Here is a 20,890-nt window from a genome sequence, read left to right on the forward strand (position 1 = left end):
GAAATTGCCTGCATTGTTCTCTAATGCTTTCATCCTGCAAGTCAGTCTTGGATTCCTAACTGCACTGCAAGCTCCTTGAAGGCAAGGCAATGTATTTTTGTGAATACCATCTCTCATTTTCCACTTCCCTCCCCACTTCCCATTCCCCAAACCCAGCATGGGCACCAAGCCTGCTGATTTGTTGAAGTGTATTGGTGACTATTGTTCATTTGAACAAACGGTTCTTTTTACCTATCTGATAACCAGAAGGCATTGGATTAAATAATGTAGAATTCTGAACAAAAAAGCTAGAATTATTATGAATTGAAGTTTCAGTGGGACTCTGGGCTCTGAGTGATGTTATCTGGATAGAAACTGCCCACTGGCTGTGGCCGAGTTTCCTGTCCTCCACCTCTCTTTCAATACTGCGGGCAGTGCTCTAATGCTGGCCGTGACACAGTCAGAAAGATTACCATCCTAATGGGATTTGAGTCCGGTCTAGCTGCAGACCAGTACTTAATTATGGATCCTCCACACAGAGAGCCTGAGAAGGAGCTGACCATTCCAGAATTGGGACCAAAGGAGTTTTCTTTTCTAAGAGAAAGGAAAAGAGATCTGCTTATTTATAAAAGGGGCTCTCTGGGTCATCTTTAGATTTGAAGCTAAGAACTTTAGCTCTATATCTCTAGGGAAAAAAAAGTGAAGAATTAAAATAGAGCAGTGGAGAGGTCTCTGCCATGTTAGAAAACTCACTATGAGGCCATGATTTAAGCAGAGCACTGGATTGTAGCCCTGGGGTCTGGATCCCACTGGCCCGTTTAACCAAGCTTTTAGCTTTGGGCCTTTCATTGGATCTCTTAACATCAACATCTCCCACCTGAAGGTAATACTGTCAGGTATGTGCTCTACACTTGTTATCATTTCAGAATGAGGCAAAGCAGGTTTGATCATGTCTGTCTGTGCAACTTGATAAAACATCCAGAAGAGAGCTGCAAAGATGAGTTAAGATTTTAAATTATCCCCTCAGAAAGGTTAAGGGATTTGATAGTTTCAGCCTGAAGAAGAGAGATTTAATAACTGTCTTCATGTACATAAAGGGCTTTTACCCAGGATCCAGAGAGAGTATGAGGCTTGCATGTTCTCAGTCCACACTGAGCAAAAAGGGCAGGCCCAGTGTCTGACAAGGAGACGTTTTGGATATTAAGGACCACACAACACAAACAAGCTATAGAATGTCCTTTTGAGAAATATTTAATTGAGGGAAAGGCGGGGAAGAAGAGAAAGACAGGAAATGGGCAAAATGATGGCAAGGTCTGAACTCTAGAGAAAGCAATCTCATAGCCCCTGCCAGACACAGATATTGTTCTATAAATTGCCTTTGTCACCTTGCTCTGTTCTTGTACCTTTTGAATATGCCATGCCCCAGATTCAGAAACCTGCCTTCAGACGGCTTCCCTGAATATCCTTCCTGCTGCTCCTTCAGGGGAACTGGGTTAAAGCTTTGCCTCAGGTCTCCAAGGCCTTTGGTATTTATTGAGCATCACCTGTACAAAGGGTGCTGAACCTGGGCACTGGTCTTATGTAATGCTCACTTACGGGTGAGAAATCTGAAGCTCTGAAATAGTAAGCACTACAGCTAGGATTTGAATCCAGGACTGATGGACTCTGAAGGCTATACTCTATCTGCTGCCAATCCCAGAGAGGAGACTGAATGCTTCATGTGGTTGCAGAAAGAATGGGAAAGAAGTGGACCCCATTTCCCATTCTTCCTTCATCCTCTGCTTCTGCAATAAGCAATCACTCCAGAACCTGATTTAAGTGCATTATTTCTGCTGTATGTGTTGCAGAAATAATTCTAATTATTTTGTTTCTTCTGCATTTTATGGGAGAAACAGATTGGTAATCCAAACATGCCAGTGAAGCCCACTTCTTGTTCTTCATATTTAGATGCTGAAGAGCTCTCCTGGGTGAACACCACACCTGGATGGGAAGCAGAAGAAGAGCCTAGAAATCACCAGTTCAGACCCTGATTGTCCCTCCTCTGGGATCCTGCAAATGGTTCATTATAATAGCATTATAAAGAAGAGAGATAATACATAAATGATGTCACAGCAAGGGAAAAAATACGAACTAATGTGTGCAGCAGGAAACAATAGTTTGTACATTTGGGGATTACATTGCTGTTTATGCTTCTGCCACCTGGGTTAATTACGCTCTCATTTAAGTATCTGGTGAGCCTGCAGTGCAGTATTTACCAGAAAGTCATATGGCTCTTACTTACAATAAATCCAAACACTAAGAGGCATGGGAGACTAGACAATCACACGGGAGCATTCCAAGAAGGTTTGCTACTTGGGATAATGTAGGTAAAGCACAATACCAGTCAAAAAGGCTCCATTTCTTCCAACCCCTTCTCCGTTCTACATCTATTGGCCAGCCCTCAGCCTTGAGCTCTGATAGCTATTCAAATTATCCCAAAGATCAAAATCCCATGACTGGAAATGGCCTTAAATGTCATCAAGCCTGACCCCTTCCAGCTGGGGTTAGGTTGCCTGGTTTAGATGAAGCACACACCAGTCAAATCTGATTATGGTGAACTGCACAGGACATGCAAGCAATGGAATTTTATTAGACAGTTAGAAATCACATTAGCTCCATCTCTAGCAGACATAAGCATCCAGGCTTTCTATAGTGTGTTAGCAAGAAAAAGAATCCTTTGGCACATCCTAGAAGAGGGGGGTGTATTCACACAGTCTCACCCCCACACCTTTCTCTGAGCAATTTGGTATTTGCATGTGTTGTAAAGTTTGTGCAATTCTATGAATATATTTTTTCCCATTGATGGGATGGAGTGTCTGAGACAGGCAAAATGAAGGGGTGCTTGATGGCAAAATAACTGAGTGGTGAAAACATCAGCTATGCCTCATTTCAACTCTCTTGTCATCCTTTCTCAGAATAGAGAGTTAAGTGATTTTATTAAAGGAAGGGACTTAGATAAGAATCTAAGGAGGTCCACAGTCTAGCTCTGATAACCGGGTTTCGCACTGGACCTTTCTCATGCAGGCTAGCTAATAAATGCTGGGGCTCCTTGTCCTCTGCTGTTCTCTTTACCCTCCAACCCTTCCAAAAACACAACCACCTCTGGACTAGGAGCCCACAAAGCCCCAGCAGCAGGACCGGGAGAACAGATGTGTAGAACACGAACAGAGCACAACCAGATTAGCCTCCAGGAAGAGATTGCTGGAAGTCCTTCCCACCATCCAGAGAAAGAACCCCCAATCCAGAAACAGGATAAAAAAAAAACAGAAATTGTCTCCTTTTCTTCAGAGTAACACATGCAAGCACTTTACAGAGTCTGGCATGTGTCAGCATTTCTGAAGTAAACTCTATTTTCTTTAGATGAAAGAGATAAAAAAAAAAAAGACTAAGAATTTAGCCCAGTGAAAATTGCTTTGACTGTTCACATGCAATACGCTGTAGAACTGAGAAGAAAAAAATCAATTGCTTCTGATTTATATATTCATTCATTTGTCCATAGATTTCCCCTGTAATGTAAAAAAAGGACATCTTCTATAATTTTTCAAATTGTTAATCTTTTCAAAGAAAATAAACAGCCCAAGCCTCTCCTTGGTTGCCCAGCATCTTGGGCATTTTATCATTTAAATGGTAAAAATACATATTTAAATAATTATCTTTCTTCATATAGATTATGCAAGGGAAAAAAAGTAATTGGTTTTGCTGAAGTATTTTTCCAGTATCAACAATCAAGAGGCCATGATAATATTTTTAAACCTGGTGAATCTGGGATAACATGCTATGTTAAAAGCTATGCAAGGCTTCACCCTTACTTGTTGCCTTATTTCTTAATTTGAGTGGAGGGTACACTGTGCTCATTTTATTATTCTTCAGGCCCTTTTGCACATTTTAAATATTTCATACTAACTCGTGCTAAATCCCCAAACCTTCTACAACAGATTCTATTTGGGGCTGTTCAGAGCTGAGGGTAAAGAAGGAAAGTTGGAAATGTCAAAATGCAATTGCAATAAAGGGCAGAAAATGTAAGAGACCAACTTTGAAAAGATGTTTAAAGTTTTAAACCTCTGCCAAATAATTGAGATCTATTAAAAGAGGACTGAATTCTATTATGAGACCCACATACACAACCCACAATCATCAAACTATTCTGAGCACCTGTTGAAGTTGGGGGATGAATTAGCCAAATGAAAATCACCAGGCACCACTGTGCAGTGCATCATTTGATGAGCATCTTTGAATCTGCTTAAGTAATCCCTCCTCCCATTACAGAACTTTAAACTAGAGCTTGTTCCTTAATGTGGGGGAAATGGTGCAGGGCTGGGACTTTGTGCTTGTAACTTCCAATATTCTGGGGAGATGCTGTAAAAGGCCCAGGTCTTCCAGGCAGGGGCTGAGGGAGCTGTATGTCTTTGTCTTTGGGCCATAGCCCCTAAATGCCATTGTTTTCTGATTGCCAAGAAGTACAAGCCTTGGTCCTTCCATCTTTCTGCTGCGAAGTTAAAGCCAACTGCTCTGTCCCCCCACGCACAGAGAAAGGAGGACAGGAGAGACGGCCTGATAACTACATTTCGGTCCTGATCGCCAGCCTCCCTAGAGCCAGAATCTGCCACCATCTCGCTGTTCCCAGGTGGACAAGGCTTTATTGTCCAGTCTTCCCTTCTACCATGACTGCTCAGTCCTCACCACCTGGCAAGCCTTTAGAGATAGTAAGTGGGCAAGGACAGGGTCAAGAGATGGGGCTGTGAGCAGAAGGGACACACAACCATCAGGGAACATCTACTCCCGTCTCATCAGCCCACGGGAGCAGCGTTCCCTCACCCCATCATTTCCATCTCAGAGCAGCGCTTTCGCATAAGAAACTGGTAAAAAGAAGTAACACTTCTATAAAAGCTCTAAAGAAACAAGATTCTGAAATTTGACACCTTGTTTCATTTCTGAATACCGTTAGGCCAACTGGTTTTACTTCCTTCCCACCACACACACACAACCCCACGCGAGCCTCAGGGGACAGGCTGCCACCCTGCTGCCCCACCGAAGCCTGCCTTGTGCACCAGCATGCAGGAACACCTGCTTTATTGGCCTCACTTGACAAGTCAAAAATCTTCCCTCTGTTTCACCAAGTTAACAGATGGCTGGTCCTTATTGATACACAGGCATAAGCATCTTCAAAATAACCTTTTGCTTTAAAGTGTGCCAGTTAATTAAATGTCACTGCAATGTGTCCCAGCCAAGGAGGGAAGGGAGAGACCAGAAGACAAAGGGTCAATGGATGACAACCACGGTCATGCTCTCCTACCTTCACCAGATGACCCTGAAAGATCGATGATCACATACACTCTTCCTTCTGGCTCCAGGTCAATCTGCAATTAAGAAAATGACAGTGACTCTGTTAGTGCATTGTGGGGGCAACTGGAGAGTTCCATAGGTGGTGTCACCCCAGGGGTTCTCAACTGGAATCATTTTCATTGCACAGGAGACATCGGATACAAGGAACGTTTTGGGGATACAAAAATACCTGGAGATGTTTTTGATTATCACACCTGGAGAGGGAGTGCGCCTCTGGCCCCTGAAGGGTGGAGGCCAGGGGTGCTGCAAGACATCCTGCAGCAGACGGGAGAGCCTCCATGACAAAGAATTACCCAGCCCAAAGTGCCAGTAATGTCAAGGCTGAGGAACCCTGGGTTATCCCATTCTAGAGATAAGGAAACAGCTTAAATTCCAGGGTAACTGGCAATGCTGAGATTCAATGCCAAGACTGTCTAAAGAAACCTGTGTTCTGTATTCCACAACTTGCTCACAGGAAAGGTAAGAAAAGTATAAGACACTATCTGAGTTCTCAAGGTGTTTACAGTCTCATGGGGGAGTTAAAACCTAGAGAACAATGCTGAACCCAGCTTAATGATGAGGGAGGGACAGGGGATAACAGAGAAAGTATCTGGGAACCTAAAATCAGTGTAGAAGAGCAGTCCAGGAAAACTTCATGAAGGCAAGAAAGGGAAGGCTCTCAAGGGGGAAGGAACAGCATAAGCAAAGGCTGGGAATGTGCATGGTGCTGTGTGAGACTGAAGGACCCCCATGCTCAGGTTGTGTGTTGGCAGATGTGTTTTGCAAACCCCAGATTCTACCAATACCACTAAATTCTTACCATCCATCTTCTCCACCCCACCCTCACTTCCTCCCTCCCCACCTCCAAATCCAGCTAAGTTACTTCTATACAGAACCAGGCTGATGAGACAAGTCAGAGAGGCTGGCCGCTTGCAGGTAACATGTCTGCAAGGTCTAAACTCTCCTTACATATACTTTTCTCCACAAGGGGGAGGAGTAACTCAGGAAACCCTGGATCACCAAGTACCCCCAGGAGCCTCTGACCGCCTCCACAATCCCATCTGTCTGTGCAGAGCTTTAATTGGCTCCTACATGCCAGGCTTGTCTCCCCAACAAGCTGTGACTATCTTAAGGGCAGGAACCACTCCCCCTCCTTTCGTTTTTCACTGTCCCCAGCAAAGAGCAGGCACACATCTAACAAGCAGTCCTTAGGAAAGGTCAGCCTAGCAATGCCTCTTCTTCCTTCAAGGTCGAGGTCAATTATTGCCTCCTCTCTGAAGCCTTCCTAGATATTCACAGACAGAATTAGTCACCCTCTCATTTGTGTCCCCGTAATGCACATACATATCTCAACCACGGCTCCTGTTAAGCTGTAATACACTGTCCACATGTCTCTCTCCTCTGCTAGACAGAGAGTATGGGAGTCATATTTGCATCAAGAGTGCTAAGCTTACTGTCTGTTAGTCAGGAGACAACAAGTCAACCTTTATGCAGGTGGGACAGGCTCTGTCTTCAGAACTCCCAGAGTCGATTCTGGGATCATTCGCCCCTTCAAGACCCCACCCCAGGAAGGCAGGCAGGCAGGTGATCTGAACCAAAGTGATATTCAAACAAGCTGGGAGGGGAAGCAGAGGTGGCTATACCATGAACACCACATGCTCCCTATGAGGTAACAAAACTCACCTTGGATGGATGTCCAGAGCTCTCCCCACGTCTCACTCCACTCACAATCCAGGTTCCCCAAGTCATTCCTGACCCCACTGTATTTCCAGGCTCAGCCTTTGGGGGTTAAGAGTGGATAAGATTTCCCTGAAAATTCCAGTTCCATCAACAGGGGCTTCAATGCCCCAGAGGTGAGCTCCCCCCCCCTCCCCGTGATATTTCAGGTACTCTGTCAGAGCAGGCAGCGAGGAGTGCAGGGAGATCTCAGGCTGCCCCATAGGGGCCACTCACAATTGAATTTGGGATCTTGAGCTTGGGGTCCAGGTGGGAATGAAATAATAGACCTGCAGCACCACAAGATGACTCCCCCGATCCTGTCTGCCCCAAGAGTCCATGATTTTAGGTTTCTGGGGTAGGACCATGTTCTCCAGCACCCTCACCAACGTATTGCCTGCCCCCTCTCTCCCACCCTCCCGCCCTGCCCCAAGCATAACCGGGCTGCAACACTGAATTACAAACGGCAAAACCAACAGTGGGCTCTACTGAACAGAGCCAAACCAGAATCTAGTCTCTGCCACAGTTCAAAAATATCAGGGGTCCCCTTGTCCTAAAGCATGGAATTTAAATAATGTGTGCTTTTTAGAGATTAGATCATTCCTATTAAACCCTGCCGGCAGAATGAAACAGTTTCTCATATCCTCCGAGTCAAAGATTTCCCACGACTGTGGACTTCGCTGGCAAAGTACAATGCTATCTGTGAAAAGCAGGGAGGGAGACAGCGAAGGAGGGAGATGGGCTGCAGCCAGCCAGATCCAAGGCAGGCAGCATTTCTCTCTGTGCAAAAGGGGAGTGAGAACTTGAGGCAAGGGGGGACAGGTCACTGACGATAAAATGTATTAGGATATTAACATTCAAGATAGGAATCAGAAACCATTTTAACACTCACTGCTGCCTCCATGCCGATGAACTGCATTTCCAAACAGAAAAATAGAAATTAAGCTATTAAACATGCCAAAAGCAACAATGAGCTTCACAGCCTGGGCAGATGGCCACAGAGTTGCTGGCTGAGCCCCTGCCAGCCAGTGAGGAGACTCTCAGAATCCATCTCCAGCAGGGTGACTTCAATGCTGATGGCTGGAGGGGTTATCAGATACAAAACTGGTGGAGTGCGGGGCCACTTCATGGCCAAATTAATTTAATCACAGATTCTGCTCACAATTACGTGGCCCAGATAATGAAGCAATATAGGTGCCCAGCCCTGCACAACCCTGCAAGCTGTCAGGCTGCATCCCCACAGGCAACTGGCACTGCATAAAAGCAGGTCTACTCCTCCTCCCAACCATTCCCAGGGTTAGTTCCAAGCTCCTTCTCCGGCACCCCAGGTTCCTCCGAATTCTCCCACATGTAACCCTATTTATCGAATCTCCCTACCTCATACCTTTCTTTGACACTCCTCCCAGCTACTAGCTCTGCTTTCTTTGACCATGATTCCCTTTCAAACTCCAGTGCTTTTGGCTATACCTCTAGCTGAGCCCCAAGCAAGGCAGTAGAACAGTGGGGAAGACAAACAGCCTTTGGAGTAAGACAGGGCTGAATCCCAGTTTTGTCCCTTACCAGCTCAGGCAATGATTTCCTCTCCCTGAGCCTCAGCCTCAGTCTCTTCATTTGTGAAATAGGTTGCTGTAAAAATTCCATGAGACACACACTCAAAGCACTTGGCACTCAGGAAGTACCCAGTACATGGCAGTTAAGAGTGAACTTACTGGCCCTGCAGACTGAAGCAAGACACAACCTTCTCTAAGCCTCAGAATGCTCCTCTGTGAAACAAAGCTAATAACAGGTCCTGTGACATTTAGGCTGTCATGATGTTAAATGAGATCATCTGTGTGAAGTGCTTACTTAGCATGGTGTCTGGCACAAAATACTCGGTAATTGTTGGTGTTACTGTTATTGAAAATCCAAGTCTTCAAATCTGCTACTTAATCCAATGTTCTTTCCACTTTATCAAGCTTTCCCTCAACAAAAAAAGGTTTTTTCTGGCCTGGAGTTGATATTATGACATGTCATTCCAGGGTATCTGATGAGTTTATGGTGTTGTAAATAAAGAAAGAACTAAGGCAAGAGTTTCATACGCAGCCTGGGAGAAACCCAGGGGCAAACAAGGTCATAGCACTGCTTATCAGAGGGTCATGTGATGCTCAGGAGAGAAGAAGAGGAGGGTGACCACATATTGTCTGAGCACCTACCACGTCTCAAACACTGTGTTGGATGCTTTACCTACATTAGTTCATTTAATCTCCTGTGAGGCTGGCAATATTCCCTACTTCTCAGATGGAAAAACTGGGGCTCAGAGAGCTTTAAGCCAGATTCCCACCCAGGGCTGCCTGGAGGGCACAGGAGAATTGACTCCCACGGAACGCCCATCTCAAGTCCTGCCTGGCTCACGAAGCCCTCTGTGACAGCCCGGTCCCAGGGTTCTCCTTCCTGCAAGCCTCTGGGGCCCCTGCAGGTTCTCTCTCCTCAGCTGCAACTGACCGGCTCCTCTGCCAGGCCCGTTTTAGGCAGGGCAATGCCTTTGACGCCCTGCCGCCCTGCCCAGAACCCTAGGGGAAGGTCTGGGCTAGACAAGAGCCCCAGTCATTTGACTTAGGAACAAGGCAATGGGGAACAAGCCCAAACTACAGAAGCCCATGAAAGAGCAATCTCTGAAAAGCAAAAAGAAGCATGGGCACTTTTTGGGGTTATTCACACAACACTTCATACACACTGTATCATTTATTCCGCACAGTAGCCTGTAAGGTAACAAGTATCATTAGTGCCATTGTGTGCATGAGAACACTGAGGTGAAGGAAGTGGCCAGAGCAGCAGAGCTGGAGTGAGCGCACAGCCGCACACCCGCAGGGGCGCCATTCACGTGCAAGTCTCTACAGCGAGGCGGCCCAGAGTACGAGGTAGCAGCAGAACCGCATCTGCGACTCCTGCCTCTCCTCTGACATTCCTCCAGCCACGCCGCAGCTGTCCTGTGGGAGCTCTGACTGCAAGGCTCGCAGCCCACAGATGATGTGGCCTGGGGCAGCCCGCGTAGGCGTTACTGCCCTGTGCCACCATGACCCACAGGTGTCTGTGTGCCTGTGTTTTGGGGGGTGACCGAGTTCGAGGCAAAGGAGATAAGAAATTCACAGACAAGCTTCCTCCTAAGCAGGGCTCAACTTTCACCAGAGACCTCTAGGCAAACCTTTCCTCAGAACAACCCACAAAGGTCTCATGCCCAAGTTGAGTTTCACTTCCCTTTTCCGTGTGTTGTCGGGCACTAGGGCCTAGAAAGAAGCAAAAGGCATGGAGTGGGTCAGAAAAAGATGAATCTAGAAAGGATGAGAAGGAGGAAGAGTGGCTTGTGCTGCCCATGTTGCACCAACTAAGTCATAGATAACAGACTGTTTCTTTTTTAGCTGGAGGTGGGCGGTGAATGAGGTAGGAGGGGGTAGAAGAGAAACCATCAAGAGAGAAGACTACGGGATTGTTGCCCAAAGTGGAAGCCCTCTGCCCAAGTCCACACCCCCTGTTTTGCTGGCCAGTTGCCCCTGGAGGCCCCAAAGGCACACCACAGGCCCCCGCAGCTCCTGGCAGGGAAGAAGCAAGCGAGACAGAGCAGACCACGCAGCAGGCATCCCCCTCCCTTCTGCTTTAGGAAAGCACAAACCCAAGAGGCTCCACAACGGGCAACTCTAGAGCAGCTGCTGGGTGCAGATTTTAAAGTTAGCAGCTCATTAAAAACTTCTCATTTGGAGAAGAGTTTGCTACTAGCCCTACTGGTAGAATACCCCATTTGAAAAGCAGAGAGTGCACATGTAATATTTTAAGGGCTCTATCCTGTTAACAGGCTTCCAGCAGCACTTAGTTCCATAAAGTAAGGGAGAGGAGGATTGTTCCTTTCTCAAAAACTTACCATGGTCATGCAAAGATATTTTGCAGGCTTTAGTGTATGTCCCTGCAGGGCACAATCCTTATCCGACCAGCATATGGGAGGGATTTAATACATATTTCTACATGTTGACTCAATGGGCCAATAGCCTGGCTTTAAACTGGATTTACACACCTGAATTATGGAGATGATTCACCTGGACAGCCATCAATGTGGACGCAAATATTCCTAGTAGTTTCATTCACAACAGCTATATTTTGGGAAGAACCCAGATGTCCAACAACAGGTTAAAGATTCAAGTGAACCATACTGCATCCGTATGAATTTTACTTAGCAATAAAGAATGAACTACTGATATATGAAATACAATGGATGCTATGGGAAAGAAGCAAACACAAAAGAGTACATACTGTGTGATTCCATTTCTATGATGTTCTAGAAAAGGCAAAACTAATCTATAGTGGCCAAAACATACAGATAATGTCTGGAGGTGGAGATTGGAACTGAATGAAAAGAGGCACACAGGACCTTTTTGTGATGATGGAAGTTTTCTGTTATCTTGTGTGGGAATGATTCATGTGAATATATGTATTTGTCAAACTGCATCAAGCCATACACTTAAAATGTATGCACTTTGTTGCATGTAAATTATACCTCAAATGAAATAGTTTTTTACAAAGGAAAAACAGAGCCATCATTTCACACAAGGATTCCTCCACAAGTTTCCTTTAAATAATAAATCATCTTCCCACCTTCAGGGCATTTAAAATTTCATATTCCCATTTTAAAAATAAAATGGTTCATTTAAAGTTTTTCAAGAGCATACCTGTCACACAATATAATGTACACCTACCTGTGTAGGCACCCACACCCATGTGTGCAAAACACACTCACAGGCACAGCCACCTTCATCTGTCTTCTGTGATCAAAATATGATAATAGCAAGAAAAACACACCCAAATGTAGGTTCCAGAGCCTGCTGAATAATTTCAATCTATCTTTGTATGTGTGTATCTCAATCTACTCCTTTGTAAAACAAGACAATTAAACCAAATGCTCTAGAATGGCTTTTAGTGACCTTAAGGACCTAAGTATCCATGAATAAGGGACTGCTAAATAAATTACAGTCCATCATTTGGTAGATTGCTATGCAAGCCCATAAAAAATAATGAAAAGATCTAAATGTACTGAAGATAGGAAACTATCTCTGGGATGTATTAGGTAGGGGCAAGGTACACTATGTTCATTATGCAGGGCTACTGTGTGAATAAAATGGGTGTGTGTGTGGGACCACAAAACAGGAAAGGGCACTAATTCTTCACTCCATGCACTTTTGAATCATTTTATTTTTAAAATTGTGTTCTTGAGTTAACTTGTTAGAAAAGTTAAATCAATATCTTTTTCACTAGCTATTTCTAACCTCCAGTCCCCCAGAGAGTAGCCTGCCTCAGTTACCAGACACATTTTAAATTAACATTCCTCAAAGTTGGTTGACGCATTGCTTTCTCATCCCCTGTAGCCAGGTCACTGGAACCAACTGAGCAGCAGCCATCAGCTTCATTGCAAAGTCCTGCTGGCTGGACTGGAGGCCTACATTACACATCCCAGCTCTCCACAGGCCACAAGTGGAGTAAACTCAACTTAGCACCTGCTTCCCCTTTTCAACAGGCTCAGAAATAGACCCAGAGCGCTGGCTCCCTCTGATGACTGAGGAGGCTAAAAACAAATAACTGTGTGTACACAAATGCTTTCCTGCATTGAGAAGACATCCAAAGGTGCCAAACTCCTATCAAGAGTATGTGATGCTTTACATTACCCAGTCACGGCATAGTTCTATACTCTTTTATGGAAATGGAAGTGTGTGACTGGGTATGCTAAGTGGAGGTAGTAAGTGCAAACAGCAGGAAGTGTAGGCACTTAACCCCAGTGTTCTGAAGTGAAAAACACCCCGCTACCAATCTGCACTTTGCATTTGGCATTTTGCTTTGCAAAGGTCTCTCTCACTGGGTATATTTGTATGTATGTGTTTTATTCTACATTTCCTATTTTTCACACTGAGCCAGTACATTGCAGTGATTGAGAATAAAGGCTCTGAAGCTAGCCTACCTGGGTTCCAACCCCAGCTTTATCTGTTACAAACTGTGTGCCCTGGCTTCAGTTTCCTCCTCTATAAACTGAGACTGGCAATAGCACCTGCCTCATAGTCTTGGGAGGAGTAAATGAAACAGGGAAGCACTTGGAGCTGTGCCTGGCACACAGCTAGCATCTTGTAAATGTAAGCTGTTGGGTCATTAAGTTATTTCCCATGCGGACCGTGAGCACCTCTGGGGCAAGGCTGGGCCCAAGGCAGATAATCATAAGGGACTCCAAGTGGAACAGAATAGACCCAGGTAGAAAAGAGGCAGGCTCAGCTGGGAGCTCGGGACTGTGAAACCAGAAAAACTATCTTCAGACCAGGAATTTTTCTCTCTGCAATATCACAACCCAACACAAACTTTCAGAGTGGCTGCTCACGAAGACACTCAGTTCCTGACTCCCCTCAAAATCTGAGACATTATAACTGTTGTGCATCCCTTTGAGCACCTCAAGCAGAGAAACTGTTTTATTTGTAATAATAATCAGAACTCTAATAAACATCCTTTCCTAGCACTTTACATGTGATGTCTGGGTAAGAGGAGCAATATCTTTACTCTTGACCATTTCAGGGATGAGAAAAGTGAGGCTTCAGGATTTAAATGACTCTTCCACATTCTCATAGCTTCAAGCAGTGTTCTCCAACTCCAGGCCCAATGCTCCTGTTACCTTAGGGGCTGGCACACTGCCCAGCAAATAGCATGGGCTCCGGAGATTATGTGGGAACAACGTGATGTGAGCTGGCCGAGGAGCTCACACTGTGCACAAGGATAGAAATGCTTCTTGGACACAACAACAGTGAAACTAAAACTCATTCCTTATCCTCCTGGAACTCAGAGTTGAAAGCACACCAAACCCACAGCAAAATAACTGGGAGGCTCAGACAACAAGACACAAAAGCACTGACTTCAGGAGATAAATGCCCTCCTGGAAATACTGCTGCATAGGGATTTTTCATTATATCAAGTCCTATTGGTCACCACTTTTCACTTTAGGGTTGGAACCATGTCCTCTGAGGAAATGAACAGTTTTATAAAATCACAGAAGCATGAAATTCAAGTCATAAGCAACTTAGAAATCACATGAATCAGATAAGCAAAAAAATACAAGTAAAATGTTAAGATTTTTTTCCCTTTCTTTTGCCTATCAAATTAGCCAAGGTTGCTTTTGGCTAAGTATTTCTATGTTGTTTGTTTATTAAAATACAAACAAATGTATGTATCATGATGTGTTCAGTTATAAAAAATAAAAAAATACATGGAAAGCAATAGTCCCCTGCCCTAATATTCCCCAGAGAGACCCAATTTTAATAATTTCTATTTGGGTTTTTCTGGTGGTCACTGTCATGTCCCTAAATAAAGTGTTTGTACCTCAATTTCCTGATTTCTTATTTTAGACATTCTTGGCTTGCTGCAGTGATAGATGAGGATTTTGTTCACTCACCACCTCACCCTGCACAAAATAATTATACATCACAATTCTCAGTTCCCTCTTTGTTATTCTCTACCACCACAAAAAAGCAATCTGGAAGGTCAGTTTCTTGTTCCATCAACTATAGATATTATCCCTTGACACTCCAAAGTCTAATTAGAGGACATTCGTGCTTCCAGCCCTCCATATTCACTGCCTGTCTCTGCTACTCTACCCCTACCTCTGTGTCTTTTGGGTTAGATTATCAGCATAGACAATGCTGACATTCTGTTCTCTAATCATAGTTGAGTTCCATGTTTTGTGTGTACATTAGTTCCAGAATCGAAAAACAAGTTAATAGTGTTTATTTGTTATAACTTTGTAAATGTTATTTGTTATAACTTTGTAAATGTTACTACATATATACTTTCTTTTCCATGGGCCCAGTGTGACAACCCATATGCCACTCAATGGAGAATATACCAGCATCATAGTCAAATGGATTCTTTTTTTTTTTTCACTCTAGCAATTGCCTTTCTCAGATCTTCAAGTTTTCCCTGGGTCCTTTTCTCTCAGGCTTTGCCCTTCTGGAGACCCCCCACTGTCCTATTCCAAATCTGGACAGACTGCCCTCTGGTCTGCTGTACAGCTATAGTACTGTGACTTTTTTTCACGGCTTTGCTGCATGCAGCGCTGTTGCTGGAATCTATCATCTAGTTTGTTCTTGGTTTGTCCCTTGTTTTTACCAATAAAGTATATTTTGATTGAAATATTGATTATGAGTATATAGAAGGCCAGCTTTCTAAGACCTTGCATGCTAGTCTACACACATGATTGACAGTGTGTCTGGATATAGAATTCTAGGTCGAAAAAAATCAGCATCTATCAGAACTCTCTTCAAACACAAACATTGCCAATGGACTCTTATTCAGCCTGATTACTGTTGGGTAGTATATGAATTTCTTTGTTTTATTTTCATCTTGTCTCACAACTGAAGTTTTGGATATTTTTTTGTTCTCAGTGTTCTGAAATTTCACAATGATATGTCTTGGGCTGTCTTTTTCTGATTCATTGTGCTGAATGAAGCTAAACTTGTGAAAGACACTTTTCTATTTGTTCTTTTCTATAGGCCTCTTCATTTGCTCTATGAAGCTCCTATTATTCAGATGTTGGATCAGTAGGATTGATCCCTGTATCTCTATTTGTTATATATGTTACATTTCTTTTATCATTTTGGTCTGTATTTGAGGATAAGTCCTTGACTTTACCTTACAACCCTTCCACTGAACTTCTATTTCTGACAATAATATGTTGAATTTCCAGAAGGGCCTTCCTATTTTCTATGGCTACTCTCTCATACATCTTTTCCCCTTTTGGGGGATGGGGGGGAGTTACAATTGCAACATATTTCTATGGATACTGAGCCATCTTTCCTAGGTTAGAGAGTGGGAGCTCACTTTTGTAGTAGGAGATCCCCACACCAGTTTTGCCAGTTGTCTGCAAACCATTATACCATTTCTTTCTAAAAGACCCTTCCAATTTTCACCCTGGGAGTCAGAATCTGGCTCTAGGTCCTTCTGCAATGAGAGTAGAGAGTACACAGTTCCACCCATAGACCTTCAGAGAGTCACACGTTTTCAGCTGCACATCTTACTTTTTCTCTGGGCTAACTACAATCTCCAGACCTGGAGTTCCATTAGGGTTACACAGCACAGCTGGCTCTATGCTAGGCTGCAGTGCCCTCTGCCATATTCTGGGCTCTGGCTCTTTAGCACCTCTGCTCTGTTCCATCAGTTGCCACCCTGCCCTTCACTTTCATTCCCAGAAATTCACTGAAACAGTTTGATGATGGCTTCTTCTGCTTAGTTGTTATAGAATTTTATCTCCAACCCCTTTTGCTTTTTCTATTACATAGATATTGAATAGGACAAAGAAACAAAACACATTTGCTCAAGACTACTTACAGAAAATCCAAAAACATATCACCTTAAATGAGATTATCTAGTGCTTGTGAGACTGGAGGAGAAAAACCATTTTACACACTGCTGATGAAGTGTAAATTGGTGCAAAATTTGTAGTGAGTAGTTTGGCATTACATATAAAATCCTTTGCCCCAGCAATTCTAATTCTGGGAATTTATCCCAAATCACACATGTGCAAAGTGATTTAAATTCAAGGATGACCATTTCAGCATTCTTAAGCATGTAAAATCAGAAACAGATTATCCAATAACAGCTAGCTATTTCAATAAATTGTGGCATATTCAAATTATTAGATATCATGCCATCATGAAAAAAAGTCTTATAGAATTATATTTAATAGAAATTTGATGGAAACATATTCAAAATATGGTATTAAGTGGAGGAAAAATGAGAATACAAATGAATATGTATTCTATGATCCAATTTTGTAAAAATAAAATGTGTATGGGTAGGTACATATACAAAGGGGGAAAAAGGGTATCTATGGGGAAGTGGAATAATGTGTGATTTTTTTCTTTTTGCATATTTATAGTTTTCTATACATTTTTCTTTTCTACTTTTCAGTATAACTTTTGTGATTAAAAAAAGAAACAATAAATCTGTTGTTACTTGAAGAACCTTACATAGCTCAATCCCCTCATTTAGAGGTAAGGAAACTGAGGCACAGTGAGGATAAGCAGTCCATTCAGGCACCTAAGTAAATTACCTACAGATGGGGGAGGGGAAGAACACAACTCTATTTTTTTTATTAAGCTATCATTGATATACACTCTTATGAAGGTTTCACATGAAAAACATTGTGGCTACCACATTTACCCATATTATCAAGTCCCCCCCATACCACATTGCAGTCACTGTCCAACAGTGTAGTAAGATGCCACAGAGTCACTACTTGTCTTCTCTGTGCTACACTGTCTTCCCTATGATCCCACCCCCACACACACCATATGTACTAATCAAAATATCCTTCAATCCGCTTCTCCCTCCTTCCCACCAGCCCTTCCCCACCCCTCCCCTTTGGTAACTGCTAGTCCCTTCTTGAAGTCTGTGAGTCTGCTGCTGTTTGGGAACACAACTCTATTATCCTGATTTTTAGTCCAGAATTCTTTAAGGTGCAAGTTTAAAATGAGATTTTAAATTTATGTATTTTTCACAAGTATAATTTCCTTGTCAAATGGTAACAGCATTACTCATCCTAATCATCAGTTAAGAGTGGTAAGTAGCCAGGCATATTCTTAGCTGGATACAGTTTGAACATACTAAGGAAAAGGTTCAATAGCTCAACCAAATAGAATGCACTAGGCTAAAAATCCTTTGCTTTGATCTCATCTCCTTCTCTTTATGATGGTGTTTCTCCATCTTGTGGGATGACACAGCCCACAATTTTATACCTATACACTGTTACCTCCAACTATCTTTCATGTAACAAACTTACATAACAACATAGACTATGTTTATAAGGCAATAAGCAAACATCTCTCCTTCAACATGACAGTACAGCACCTATCACCTAGCTATGCAGTGTCACCATCTTTGTTTCTATAGGAATTCTTTGGAATATATTCTCCCATATTTCTTCAATGTTCTATAAGGTAGGGAAAATTTTTAAAAATTAAAAATGCTATTCTAAGAAATCCAAGCAGAGGTCTCAAACTTACATAATATACAGAAAAATATAATTGATTAGGCCTATCAGAATTAGTAAAATTTTACCCAAGCTTTGTATATTAATCAGTTGACTGTTGAATTTAGAAAATACCAAATTTTAAAAACTTTAAGATTTTGCATCAAAAAGGTGAAGAAGACAAAAATAGGAAATTTGTCATAATTTCTAGTTTTCTAATAGAGCCACCTTAACATGCAATCTAATGAGTATGCATGAATGTTAGACTGGCTATTTTTCTATAAACAAGTGAATATGTAAATTTTCAGGTGCAAATTAGATATAAAACCAAGCTAGTCTCTGAATATGGGGAACTCTCCTTGTACTTTCCGGGCTTGTTTTCTACATCTTTATGAAGTCCCAGGCCTTATAAAATGAACAGGCTAGTCCAGCTGGACACACAGATTAGACACACATATGCTGAAGCCCATACCAACATCTAGATCAGAAGGAAAGATATTTCCTGAAGTACACAGCAAAGGGGCCCTAAAAATTGTCTGTTTAAGTTCTGAATGTCAGAATAGTTCCTTCATTCTTGGTTTTCTCTCCTGGATATTAGTTGCACAAACTGTGGACAAGCCTTGCATGTTACGTTATGAGACAAACTTTGTGAATTCAAATTTACTTTGTAAGGACCATCTACAATCATCAATTAATTGAGAGAGGGCAGGGCTTGAAATAGGAGAAATAAACCACTACTCAAGCAGAAAGAAAGCTCTCAACCTTTTGAAGACATCAAAGAGAACTAAAGTCTATGACTCTCAAGTCTTTCCTTGTAACAGGCAATGTTTTGTTTATTGCCCAGAGTAGATGTTACTGGAACCTAGTTTCAGTTTGTAGGTATTTTCTAACACGTTGGACCTTTTGTTGGTTTTCATTTAGAGTATTTCATATCTTAGTTACAAAGAGGCAGATTTCCAAGTTTGGGTTTGGTTGATTTATCTATAGATTTATTCAGGAAGACTTTCCTGATACTCAGAGGAGCCAGGCCTACGAGTTTCTGGGAGGATAACAGAACGTACGAGGCAGAGGGAAGACCAAGCGCAAAGGCTCAGAGGTGGGAATGGACTCGGCCTTGGCAAGAAGGAGGAGGGCGTAAGGAGCAGAGTGAGGGGAGGAGCGGCTGGAGACGGGCTCAGAGGGACAGAGTTTGCTCAGTTATTGGGCTTTGGCCCTGAGTGAGAAGGGAAACCAGAGGAGAGGATGAACAGAGCAGTGACAGGCTGTGACTTACATTTTGAAAGGATCACTCTGACTGCTGTGTGGAGAATAAACCCTGGGCACAAATGAGAAACCAGGAAGGCCACATAGGCAGCTACCTCAATAATCCAGACAAGAGAAGGGGCTCTCAAAATAATCCAGGTGAGAGAAGATGGTGGCTCATGGAGGTGATGGAAAGCGGTTGGATTCTGGATATATTTTGAAGATAGAGCCAAAAGAATTGTTGATGGATTAAATGCGACACATGAGATAAAGAAAGGGCTCAAGGATGGCATGGAGATTTGGGGCCTGAGCAAAACATGGAACTGCCCTGAGCTGAGCAGGGGAAGACTGAGTGGAGCAGGGCCGAATGGCCGGGACAGGCTCGGCTGGAGACACCTCAGACGGCCGAGGACACCGGGACACACAAACCTGAGGCTCAGGGAAAGGCCCAGGCTTGAGATCTGAATTTGACAGACACTAGTAGATAGATGGCACAGAACCACAACCCCCCCTAACCCAAAATCCTCACAACCAAATGGCTGTAAAAACTGGACATTTTTTGATGTTTGGGTTGAAATTATTTGGCAACAAATCCCAACCCAAGCTAATACAAGGCTTTTTATTACTTCTGTTTATTCCACTTGGTATGAATGTTTATATATTCACATTACAGAAATATTAAGTAGTTGGATCATGAAGGATGCCCCACAATCTGCTGGAGGTGTTAATATACAGAATGTATACTATATTGACCTTCTAGAGTCAGAAAAAAATCTGAATTTCTAAACAAATTTGGCCCAAAGGGTTTTACATAAGGGATGTGAATTGGTAGTTTGGGCCAGGAGCCTGGAGGGATAATTGATCTCAGGACCCTCCATCACACAGAGACTGAGAAGATGAGGAGGATCCTTCCCAGATGTTCAAAAAGACCTCAGTACAGAGGCCCGACCTCTACTACCCTGGGTGGAATCAACTTTGACACCCCTCCTTCATCCAAACCATCACCACCCACACAGACATGGGGCTTATAAAAGTCTTGTGTTTTGCTTTCTCTGTGTTTTCAAAAGAGGTGGCAAAAAACATCTCCAACACACACACACACACACACACACACACCCCTCACACTGTAGTTTTTTATTAAGCCTGTTATAACACTGACTTCATATACCACCGAACTAACTCCCTGCACTTTTTACAAGGTGGAGTTTGTGTGATAAGGGAAAAAAAGAAAAAATGCAGACAATTTGAAATAATGCTTGAATTTAGCATAAAGGCACCTCTTATTTCTGGGAAGCCTGTCTGCCTGCTGTTGTTGCTCTAATAGGTCAAGTGTCCTTCTCCCCACCAGCAAACACTCCAACTCCAAAATTCTGTCCAGATGCAGTAGCAGGGGGTTGCAGTGGGGCGCCCCTAGTCCCAGCCTTGCTGTGGTAAAACCCTGCAGCGAGAGGCTGGTGCCTGAGCCTTCTTGGGCTGCAGAGCCCCAGGGTCCCCACAGGGGCAGCCTCATGTTCTAAGGCAAGGCACAGAAGGGGCAAGAGGGTTTGGAAGAGAGGCCAGGAGAAGCTGGTGCTG

The 20,890-nt window shown here is 43.3% G+C and overlaps 1 protein-coding gene across 3 annotated transcripts in view; it reads right to left on the bottom strand.

Moving 5' to 3' along the window:
• The window catches only part of PRKCE (protein kinase C epsilon), a 497,134-nt gene that overhangs the window by 313,713 nt on the left and 162,531 nt on the right, over positions 1-20,890 (bottom strand). For 2 of the 3 annotated variants that reach the window (XM_036925881.2, XM_036925882.2), the window contains exon 2: positions 5,312-5,375. In XM_036925881.2, coding sequence (XP_036781776.1) covers positions 5,312-5,375 — 64 coding nt within the window. Of the gene's footprint in view, positions 1-5,311; positions 5,376-8,616; positions 8,683-20,890 lie in introns of those variants that run through there. The other variant, XM_036925883.2, reaches the window with a different exon arrangement.

Source organism: Manis pentadactyla, chromosome 2 (genome assembly GCF_030020395.1).
Source record: "Manis pentadactyla isolate mManPen7 chromosome 2, mManPen7.hap1, whole genome shotgun sequence".
NCBI lineage: Eukaryota > Metazoa > Chordata > Mammalia > Pholidota > Manidae > Manis > Manis pentadactyla.